Genomic DNA, 12,546 nt, shown 5'->3' on the forward strand with positions numbered 1-12,546 from the left:
GTGAGACATCTTCTCCGTATCGCCTGAGAATGAGGGCAGGAGGGGGGGGTCCAATTCATTGTCAATGAAGGTCACATGCGTTTTTGTCGTTGCCGTGTCTCTTGCTCAACAGAAGGCTGTCTTTTGGCCAAGAGACACGGCAACGACAAAAAAAAACACGTGATCTTCATTGACAATGAATTGGACCCCTCCACCCCCCCTCATTCTCAGACGATACGGACACGATAGCTGTCGCAACTGTCTGTAGCGCGCCTCAGAAACTAAATGAAACACATGCTTATATGCATTACCTTCAGGGATGTTTACCTAGTCAAAATGGTTGCAGTGAAAAGGTCAATACATTCCCACAGCCTCCACAAGGGGGCGATCACACTGGTCCAGATGCTATAGCCTTGGCAAAACAATGCATGGGTCAAAACTGTGGAGCACTTGTGGAACATAACCTAATTCAAGCAGATGTCTAAAATCAAACTTTGTCTGCATTTGCTGTTGTCCCTCTCCACATACCAATGTCAAAACAGGAAGGAGCTGCTGGTTTTTACTAATGCATCTGGGTGTGATCGCCCCCCCAAGGCTGACCAAAGAACTGCAGCATCATGCCATGCAGTCCCACCCCCACCCACCACCACCCCAAACCAATCAGGCACCTCCTGAGCCACTGGTCCCGCCTCCTCCTGTTTCCGCCAATCACCATAGATTTGGGGACAAAGAAAGACAAAAACAGCTTAAGAACATTATGGACAGATTCTAAAACACCCTTGGTTTTTTTTTATCACAAAATAGGCCCCAGGTTTCTCTCTCTCTCTCTCTTGCGCACACACACACACACACACACACACACACACACACACACACACACACACACACACACACACTAGCCGCTCTACAAGCTCACAACGAGATAATACATGAGCACTCCGGTACACACACACACACACACACACACACACACACACACACACACACACACACACACACACACACACACACACACACACACACACACACACGTTCTGAATAAATCAATAATATCCAAGTTATTCCACAGGATGTTACATCAGCAGACTCACCGCGCTGACTATTCCACTGGACACGGCTGCGTTCTCCACTCCCTCCACAGCTGCTGCAGCGGCATCGTTAGCCCCGGCTACTGTGGTGTCAGCTACGATGTTGGCCTGGTCTGTCGTTTTGTGGGCCACTAAGCAGGAAGCAGAAAGTATTTATATTATATAACCCAGTAAATCGCCTAAGGGCGAAAATGGCACTGGCCATCATCTGGCCAGTGATGTCAGACCAGTTACCTATATATGAAGCCCCCTGGTACCCATAGATAGATATGGACTTAATATTGATGACATCAGGGATCTTCATATGGGCATAAAAGGGATTTGGTTCGCCTGGCATCACAGGGATCTCCATATATGGGCATAAATGGGATTTACGTGATGTCAGATACCCCACGAGGTGAGATCTTACATGGAGCCCCAGACAGAGGGAGCTTGATAGACATCTTGAGCTTCTTCCATGCTCGAATAATTGTGGCAGCAGTTGTTGCCTTCTCACTAAGCTGCTTGCCTATTGTCCTGTAGCCCATCCCAGCCTTGTGCAAGTCTATACACTTTTGTCCCTGGGTCCTTAGACAGGTCTTTGGTCTTGTCTTAGTGGAGAAGTTGGAGTCTGATTGATTGAGTGTGTGAACAGGGGTATTTTCTACAGGTAACAACTTCGAACGTGGGTCAATAGGATGCAATTAATACAGGTAATGAGTAATAGGAGGGCTTCTTATTTTTTTATTTTTTTTGTACAGGTTCTGTGAGAGCCAGACTTCTTGCTGATTGGTAGGTGTTCAAATACTTATTCATTCAATGCAATGCAAATTCATTATTTAAAAATCATACAATGCGATTTCCTGTAATTTCTTTTTAGATTCTGTCTCTCATAGTTGAAGTATGCCTATGATAAAAAAGTTTAACAATAGTTTTCCATCTGTCCAAAGTCATTGGGCCCGGCCTTGACGTATCCGACCCGATATGCGGTTTTCCGGAACCGGCGCGAACTGTTCAGAATCTCTGTATGCAGAGTTGATCGCTAGGCACCCGTACCACGTACCACGGGTATGATGGGTATTGCCTAACAACCAGAGGGTCATCATCATCATTCCCCACGGGTGGCAAAGCGAAGAAACAAACAAAAAGCGTATGACAACAGGTATAATGGGGTTTGCATTAAAGGGTGGGGCATTCATTCCCTATTTACATCGTTCCCGAGTAGGCCGGTCCCCGACAAGACGCTCGGCCGCCTGAGCTTCTGGTCATTCAAATAACGATTGATACGCCGCTCCATGATGCAAAATGATAAACCACCACCATCCCTCACCTGCCTGTTACAACAACAGCAGACACAATGAAGCGTGGATGCATGAGGTCACTATGTCAAGTTCTGCACCCAACATCAACATGTTTGGACTGCAGCGAGACGGTAACAGGATAGGTGGGCACAGTACTATAGGGACATCTGGGGCTGGTTACCTCCATGTAAAACTGTCTATTTTGTTCAAAATCTTATCTCTATATGAAAACACATTTCTCGAAATATATCAAAATAGTAATAGATATAATAAACACTAGTACAAATAATGGGTACTTGCAGCCTTAGATGAAATTATTGTAAGATAATGTTATCACTTGATTTACCTGTATTTACACCAGAGACAACTCCCTCCTTGGTTTTGTTCCCTGAAACACAACAGAAATACGTTATTAAATCATTTTATAACATACTATAAAACCTTTATAAAATTAACTTAACTTTTACAATAAAGCCATAATATATCTGAAAATAATAAGAATGAATAACTTCTAAACCATAATATTATACAGTATCTGTGCTGCCGTGTCATTGTGTGCGGTCAGTAAAAGCAGTTCAGTTTCAAACAGTGTACATTATTTATAATGTTGTTGCTGTCGGGCAGAAACCTCTTATCTCCATATTCGAACCTTTCGTGTTTTTTCGTAAACTAAGGCCCTACTTGATCATACAGCGTCACACAAAAGCATAAAAAGTAACAGATCCACATGCTAGAAATGCAACGCGAAAAACAACACATTTTGGGTTTGTCAATCTACAAATTTAGCGATTATTGAATTTGAATCCTGAAAAGTAACAGTTTTGGTCATAACAGTTTTCCACCTGACAGAGATGATGTACACTACGGTAATGTACCGTAATTCTTGTATAAGTCCAGTGCAAAGCTAACATCACAACTGTACGTACACGTCAATACAGCAAACAAACAGTGCAGACAGCTGTAGTTTGTTCATCGAGCTCAATAAATGTGTTGTGTGTGTGTGTGTGTGTGTGTGTGTGTGTGTGTGTGTGTGTGTGTGTGTGTGTGTGTGTGTGTGTGTGTGTGCGTGTGTGCGTGCGTGCGTGCGTGTGTCAGACAGAGATATGTTTGCGGCCTCCTGAGACTAATCATGGTGACGTTTGACTCTGTTGCTTCAAAACAAGCTACACACACACACACACACAAGAAACACATGCAGTAGAGAGAGTGAGAGAGTCATTTATCTTTTAAAGGATGTACTGTATATATTTTTACAATCGTCTCAGTAGAAATAAAAGTATTTTGTGTATTTATCGTTGGCTCAGGCCAGACTGTAATGTTTCTGAAGCTGCGTGCGCACACACACACACACACACACACACACACACACACACACACACACACACACACACACACACACATACTATCGACACACACACACACACACACACACACACACACACACACACACACACACACACACACACACACACACACACACACACACACAATCCCTCTTTGTTGGACCTCAGACAAAGACTCCTTGAGGATTGTCTGTGCGTGCGTGTGTGTGTGTTGGGAGACAAAGACAGATTGAGTGAAAAAGAGAAACACAGAAACAAGGGAGTCATTAGAGTCGATAAAATGTGTGTGTGTGTGTGTGTGTGTGTGTGTGTGTGTGTGTGTGTGTGTGTGTGTGTGTGTGTGTGTGTGTGTGTGTGTTCGCATCAGCTCACTGTCCTTGAAGTCACGCATCCAACAAGCTTTAAACTAAGCAGATTGGACCTTCCGTTCCATAGATAATGGCCAAAACATCTTGAAAGCGGCTACTGAAATCGATTTTTTTATTTTTATTTTTTTTACCAGTGGCTATGCCCAACTAATTTGTTTACCCAAAACGCCATTGTAGACCTAATGCAAATCAAATGAAAGAGATATGTACTGTAGCTCTACTTAAAAACGGCATCACGTAACTAAACAGTCTAGGTAATATCTAGTTTAAGTCAATTGTTTGATTTTATTTTATTTTCCTTAGCCATAACTCTCTATTTTCACAAGTTTATTTTCTGTAAAAAGCCATTTGTATTGAATGTGGGCCAAGTCATCTATAACATTGTGAAGCAATTGAAAGAGAGACGTGCTTAGCTATCTTTAACGTTATCCCACTTGATAGCAGGCAGACAGACATAGAACAACCCAGACAAATAGCAAACAAATATACATTAGTTTGTTTTAGTGTTTGTGTGGAATATGCTAATTGCACAGAATTATTAAAAAGAGAGAAAACGTAGCAAATTACTTTGATTACAAATTGTTGTCATTGACAGAATATAAATGGAATTCCAAGCCATAAAATTATGAACATTGCACTTGTCTTACGTTATGTGGAAATAAAGCAAATAAAGAAGAGAAGTTATCAAGTAATGTCATTTTATCAGCTGGCCCGTGGCCCCTTGACATTTTTGTAATGTGGCCCATAAGTTCAGAAGTTTGAGTATCCCTGATTTAATAATATATATTTTTTTTTTGAATCTCTGGGACCCCAGTGTGTAAAATCATATAACTCCAGGGACGGCTGCAGTAACCATGGTGACGGCTGGTAGCCGTGGTGATGGATGGAGGACAGTTGAAGAAGTATGTTGCAAGGTTGAGAGAGCTGTTGTAAGTCTGCTCCTTTTGTCTTCACCTTCTGTCAAGCTGTCTGTGTCAAGCCTAGCATCCGTATTCTAGAGCAGTGTTTCTCAAATGGGGGTACATGTACCCCTAGGGGTACGCGGAGGTACTGCAGGGGGTACTCAAGATAATGGCCCCCAAAAATAAAAATAGAAGTATAAACCATGATACTATTATTCATAGTTAATTAATTAACTACAATTGAATTAGAAGGAGAAAAAACTTTTACTGTTATGTTTAATGATGACACTTGGAGAAACTTGTTGTGAGCCTGACAGTTGCCAACCCAAATTACATATTAGGCTACCAGGCAACTGGTATGTGTTTGAATGTTGTTTGAATGTAATTTACTAGAATTTTGCGGGCGCTTCGCTGTTAAAAGTTGTTATCCTTATGCATAGATTAAAAGCTGCCGTTTCATTTGCAGTGATGTTGAAAGAGAACACGGTAACACGTGTGAAATCAGTGGTGGAAAAAGTATTCACATGTTATACTAAAAGTATCAATGAGCAGAGTGAGATCAGCATGACAGAACAGTTAGCTTAAATGAGACTAATAGTAGTTTGTCAGTAGTCAGTGTCAAATTAGGCAAAGTACAAATTGTATTTAAGGCAGGTGTGAGATTCAAGTTAGAAGAGAGACTTAGCTTACAAAACTGCAGACAAACTGACAGGAAGGGTGTAAATGTTAATTTGTCTGATAGCTGAATGTTTTTGAGACAAAAATTGTGAAAGAAATTGTTTATCTGCAATTGTGTCTGGATTCTTAACCATTGACAAGACAAAAGTGATGAAAGTAGCTGTTTATCTGCACTTGAATCTGCACTTGTGGGCTGTGTTTCTCTGTTCTTCCCTATTCTGAGATATTGTAGGTATTTTGCGAAACTCTCCTCCAGAGAAACACCACAATTCTTTCACATTTCACAAGCCCTAGTTGCTTAATTTTGGCTTATTTTTATAGACCTGGTTGCTTGTTTTTTTTTTGTCATGTCTAACTCCCGACTAAGATGTTATGGCCACAGTGTTGAAACTCTCACTCCCTTGTTTTACTTTTTGTGATGTTATAGATTCTTGAAAAGGGGGGTTATACCGTTATATACCGCTAGTTATGGTTTTAATTGCAGTTGGGAAAATGTTGTTGTCGGGTAAAGGGGGTACTTGGATTAAAAAATCTGCGAAAGGAGGTACTCTAGCCAAAAAAGATTGAGAAACACTGTTCTAGAGCAGCGGTTCTCAACCTGTGGGTTGGGGGGGTCCCCAAATTAGTTTGGGGGTCGCCAGATTAATGTGAAACATTGTTTTCTCACTCAACAGTAAACAAAACAGCATAAAGTATAAGTGCATAGATAGAGGGTATCTGCACATTTCTAACGTGACAATTTAAGGACTTTTTAATACCTCTAAAATGACAAATTAAACATTGGCCTAATTGTCAAATATTAGAGGCCGAAATTGTTAAAATAGCAGATCTACGTGCTCAAAACGCCTCACAGCGTAAAAATGCTGCCACACAAATAGCAGGCAGTGCATGGTGTAGACTTGAGGGAAATACTATACAGAGTTTAAGATAGGGTTTAAGCCCTGAAGGGGGGAAAAAATCCAATTTGGTTATTTCCTAAAAAGTAAAGTTTACCGTTTATTTATAGGCAGCGGCTCAAATCACAACGGAGTGAGGGCAAGAAGGCGAGAGACACATGCAGTAGAGAGAGTGAGAGAGTCATTTATCTTTTAAAGGATGTACTGTATCCACGAGTTTCCAACACCCCATAGTGCATTGCGCAGACGTCTGCACCGAGCTTCCGCCACCGATTTACAAGCTCACAACGGTTTGCATCTGCGACGCGACGTGAGCTTGTATGTCTGCTGTTAAACCCGGAAGTTTGGTCCTGATAGTCTCCAGTAAACTCCCGGGGAAACTTGTGGATATATTTTTTCAATCGTCACTCTCAGTAGAAAGAAAAGTATTTTGTGTATTTATCGTTGGCTCAGGCCAGACTGTAATGTTTCTGAAGCTGCATGCGCATGCAAACGCACAAGTACACGCACACGCACACACAAAGGTCATGCATGTCATTGTTGTTGCCCCCTTTAGACAATAGACACTGGAACATGGAACATATAGTCCATGTTCCAATGTGTTGCTGACACAGGTCACTGTGTTGAACACACACACACACACACACACACGCGCACGTGCACATGCACACGCACACAGAGTACACTTGCTGCTCCACAAAGCAGTGTGTGTGTTCTTGTGCTGTATTGATTAGATCACAGTGTGCTGGGTGTTATGTGAGATCAGATTATGAACGAGCAAGGAAACTGCATGCTACGCACGCACGCAGGCACGCACGCAGGCACACACACACACACACACACACACACACACACACACACACACACACACACACACACACACACACACACACACACACACACACACACACACACCAATACATTGCTTAGATACAGAACACACACCATCAAATCCTCAATGGTAGCTTGCCCAATTGACATTCTTTGCTACTTTCATTTATTTGTTATGTTTAATCTTTCTAACTAGTCTATATGTGGGGATGCTTTGCACAAAAACAATATGTTCAGACAGTTTCATAGACAGTTTAAATTTTAAATCTGCTTTGTCAGGTCCAGGTGAAATTCCAGATCGATTGACCAACCCTCTATCTATAGTCTATTATAGAGGGTTGGTCAATCGATCTGGAATTTCACCTGCAATTTCACACATTTTATAGAGTCTATAAAATGTGTGAGAGTGGCCATGTAACTATCGAGTCCCTATCCACAGAGTGGTCGTTTTATTGACTTCACATATACAGGTATGTGAACAACAACACAAGGTTACATCGGTGCACCAGTAAAGCCCGGATCATAGTCGGGTCCGCGGTGGAAGGCTATCCACCGCGGTGTAGTCTTTTTGAGTCTTTTTGAGTCATGAAACTACAACGTTACATCATTCCTCGCGGTGGAGAGCTTTCCACCGGGAGTCCTGACACATCTCTCTGTTTTTACTATCAGACAGACAGGCTCTACACCCCGTTCACTGATTGGTCGACCTGAACCTTTCTAGACGGGGTAAAGGACTTCACCGTGGGCCGTGACTATGATGGCCTGCACTTATTTTCTGACTTGAGGAGGAAAGCTTTCCACCTCAAATTTGCGGTGGATAGCTCTCCACCGTAGACTCTGATCCGGGCTTAAGTCTCTATGGTCTGCTGCTTTCTTTGCATTTTAATCAAAGTCCTTTAATACATTTACAGCTCATCTGTTGTGTGTGTACAAACTAGCCCCGAGGCCAGGTCCAGCAAGCTGCTATAAAGAGGAGAGCGCAATTAGACCATTGGAAACACCTGCTGATCAATTAAACCTTCACTGCTCTTTCTCGTAAGTCACTGCCAAGATGTCCATCCAGAGCAGAGTCTTAAATGAAAAAAATATAAGTGAACAACTTACATTTTGGAAAATCGGGGATGACCCAATGAATAGCCAAGTGGTTAGGGTGCAGACCATATATGTTCCCAAATTGTCTTCTTCAGCGTTAGCCCCATATAGAACCTCACCCGTCGCTGCATAGCCTACTGTTGTGCTCCGAGATGAGGTCCTAGAAAGGTGGTGTAGCGATCGCTCGGACTGCCGCAACGAGTTGGAAAACACTCAAAACGACATTTTACCCAAAAAGTAAAGGTAGTTCCGAGCTCCCAGACTGTGGTTTACCTAACCTCGGTAAATAAAACATCAACCACGGCGTTGGGAAAACGGTTTAAATGGCTTATTTAGTCTCATTAAATTCAGAAAAGCCCCCGGCGGCAGGTGCAAGTACTGCATCTTTCCCATTGTAGCAGATACAGTTTTCCCAACGCCGTGGTTGATGTTTTATTTACCGAGGTTAGGTAAACCACAGTCTGTGTGCTCGGAACTACCTTTACTTTTTGGATAAAATGTCGTTTTGAGTGTTTTCCAACTCGTTGTTGCGGCAGTCCCAGCGATCGCTACGCCACCTTTCTAGGACCTCATCTCGGAGCACAACAGTATGCAGCGACGGGTGAGGTTCTATATGGGGCTACTTCAGCGTATGCCTAGACTGACTGTTTGCTGGGTTATTCCTCTGCTCTCTGTCCATGAAATGCCGGGGGGAGTGACTCACACGAGCAGTGTCACTGTTAATTGATCAGCAGGTGTTTCCAATTGTCTAATTGTGCTCTCCTCTCTATAAACCGAGTCATCATGATATCACCACAACCAAAGATGTATGGGCAGATAACACTGGCAGTGTCAGCAGTGTCGGTGAGGCCTTTTTCATCCCCTTACTGCTCCACACATGCACAAATACAAAATATAAGGTGCTTCCCTTCTTGCTCCAAGTGTTCTCTATCTATCAGGAAGCTCTCCGGAATGTGTCAGTCCATATTTTCCAATAAAGAAGTGTTTTACTCCAACTTGTCTTGGAATCTCAGTGCATGTCCTCGTTTTCCCAAATGAGCGCAGCTGCACTACAGTGCCTCTATGGCTCATTGGGGCGCGTTAGGAAATGCAGTGGGAAAACAAGGGAATGCACTGAGATTCTGAGGCCCCATAGTATACACAAAGACGATACTGACTAGTTTCCAAAACGTTCACTGTACAGATGCATGCAGGGTTAGGGAGAGGTTGTGCTGCAAAGTCATAGCTTCAGGATTTATGCGTATTCGTCTGTACACACGGAGGCCTCGTCTTCAGATCGATTCACACTGGGAGACGGTTTCAAAGATGCGCGACTTCTTCAAGCACCCAAGACGCTGTCTCCGTGTGGCAGAAAGGTCTAAACGATAAAGACAGGGGCGGAGCTATAGGCGATGCAGCCGATGCAGTCGCATTAGGGCCCGCTACCGCTCCGGGGAAGAAAAAAACGAAAAAAAAAAAAAAAATTGCTTACCGAATTGAGAAGACACTCTATTGGCCCTCTTGACGAGTGCTACTGATTGCCCAATCTGATCAGTTGCTTTGAGGACAGCTGTTTCCTGTTTACTTTTAGCGGTAGCATTAAGAATCTTCTCTCTGCCGTCTGTTTAGCGTTTAGGGCTGTTATCGGTAGTTTCTACAGAATGGCTCTGAAACTAATATCTGATTTCTTTGGTGGGCCCGCCACCCAATTAAAAAAGAAAAAGAGTTGTAGGCTATAGAAGCAAGTAGGATATTGACATGTTGAGCAGTCCGTGACTCGATCAGAGGAGGAGGATTAGGAACAGAATTTCCACTCAAAGGTAATTAATAGCATTTATACCAGGGGTCTTCAACAGGGGGTCCTCAGACAGAGTTACTACAGGGGGTCCTCCAAATCTTCCAATCCTTTTTATATTAACCACTTGAACCCTAGTGTCCATATTCTGAGAACTGTAGCCGAAAATAGCCGATCTACAAGCTTGTGAGCTTAGATATGGAATCTATGAAAAGGTTGTGGGGGTCCCTGCTCCATCTCTCTCTTAACAAAGAGGTCCTTGGCCTGAAAACGTTGAAGACCCCTTTTTTATACTGTTATATTGTGTCTTCTGATGGCAGCTGTTGCCTACTGTATTTTATTGTGTTGGCAGCCGCTGTGCTGCGCTGTTTCTGACCGGGGGGGGGGGGCTGTGGTGAAAACCTCGCATTGGGGACCGGCGGGGGGTCGCTACGCCAGTCTATAAAGAACTAGTACGGAATCACCCAAATTCGTTTTTATCTGGACAGAGGCCGAGACCAGCTGGAGTAAAACACTTCTTTATTGAAACATATGGACTTATGCATTCCGGACGGAGAGCTTACTGATAGAGAACACTTGGAGCAAGTGTACACCTTCTTCAAGTACACCTTCTTATACGTATTTTGAATTTGTGCATGTTTGGAGCAGTAAAGGGGGATCGAATGGCCTCACCGATGGTCCAAGGGGACTCCGCTTTATAACGCTTGTAGAGAGAAAATGTCTTCGAAAATAAAAGTCCTCTACAAGTGTGCACGTGCGTGCGTGTGTATGGTCAATAAAGCAAGGAGGCCTTAATTGCAAGAGTGTCTCATTTGTTGCCAAACCACGGTTCTTGTGCTATAGTGACAAAACAACCAATCAATGGACTGTATATGGATATTCTCATGCATTATTCTTCCTCTGTGGTTTTATTTATTGATGTAGGATGGAAATAAGTTGTTTGGTGTGTTTATGCTTTTGACAGATACAGCATAGATGCATTTTTTGCGTGTCAGTCAATAAAAAATTGATTGAAGCACATCCCAGTGTATGGACTAGTCTGTATGTAATATAGAATATCTGTATAATAAACATCTCACAATTAACAAACTGTGCCACTGTTATTGAGTAGGTATTCCATTTGTTTTCTCTGAGAGAGAGAGAGAGAGAGAGAGAGAGAGAGAGAGAGAGAGAGAGAGAGAGAGAGAGAGAGAGAAATTGGGCCACAGAGATGGAAAACCTTTTTCTTCTGCCTCCTATATGTTCCTCCATAAATAAGATATAATGAGACAACTTGCATAGTCAATCACCACAGTTATCCCATGAGGGTTTCACACACACACAGTCACGTACAGCATTCCTTCTTTATTCTCTTACAGTAGGCTATAGTTTGACTTGTGTGATTTAATTTTGTCCCATGGGTTTATAGTAGCAAGTATGATCATTACTACACATTACAGCTGTAGTGATCAACAGTAGATGACATCAAATATAATGTTGTAGTATAGGGAAGAAACCTTGTATCTCTATATTTCAACTTTGTATATTATATTTCTGTAAATGAATGCCCTACTTCATCTAGCAAGTGGAACCTGTAGGTCTAGGTTAAAGGGATAGTTCACCCAAAAAACAACTTTTTACTATCAATTACTCACCCCAAGGAGATACATGGATATATTTTAGTTTTTGTCAACTTCCTAAGCCAATAATTTGATGACCAGCAGTTGTTCCCAGCGTGGCAATGACTTTTTTTTTATTCCCATGAACGTGTGTTGGCGCATGCACATTGCAGTGATAGGACCATGGGTGATAACTGGTCTACCAGCCTCCTGGTAGCCAGTAGACAGACTACTGAGCCTAATAATAACTGGTCTACCAGCCTCCTGGTAGCCAGTAGACAGACTACTGAGCCTAATAATAACGTAGCATGAGTATTTGTTTGAAATGCAATGCGATCACTTCCTGTAGGCTACTTGATGAAGAAAGAAATGCAGGAAACGCAACCGATACACTATGATTCAGCGATACTGTTACCTACCTAATACCTACTCATTCCTCTCCTCTCCTCTCCTCTCCTCTCCTCTCCTTCAATTACAGTTATTTTTTTTATTTATAATAAAAAAGAAAATGCTCATAAAATGCAGTGTTATGTGTTGAGGTGTATTTTAGAATACCAAAATGTGGGTCTTAATATTTTGTGAAAAGATATCTAATTGTGACTTTTCAGACCAAGACTGCGATTCGATTTGAGAAAGCTTTACAGTGTCTAACTATCTCAACAACATTAGATACTGTCAATGTTATTTACGGAACATTTTTACAGGACAGTACCAGCC

The 12,546-nt window shown here is 42.4% G+C and overlaps 1 protein-coding gene across 1 annotated transcript in view; it reads right to left on the minus strand.

Annotated features, from left to right (window-relative positions):
- Positions 1 to 1,052: 1,052 nt before the first annotated feature.
- The window catches only part of sncga (synuclein, gamma a), a gene marked incomplete at both ends in the record, with an annotated part of 15,695 nt that continues 4,201 nt past the window's right edge, over positions 1,053 to 12,546 (minus strand). The window contains 2 exons of the mRNA XM_080740565.1: positions 1,053 to 1,198; positions 2,694 to 2,735. Coding sequence (XP_080596691.1) covers positions 1,053 to 1,198; positions 2,694 to 2,735 — 188 coding nt within the window. The remainder of the gene's footprint in view (positions 1,199 to 2,693; positions 2,736 to 12,546) is intronic.

The sequence above is a fragment of the Nannobrachium achirus genome, assembly GCF_963921795.1.
Source record: "Nannobrachium achirus genome assembly, chromosome: 13".
Taxonomy (NCBI): domain Eukaryota; kingdom Metazoa; phylum Chordata; class Actinopteri; order Myctophiformes; family Myctophidae; genus Nannobrachium; species Nannobrachium achirus.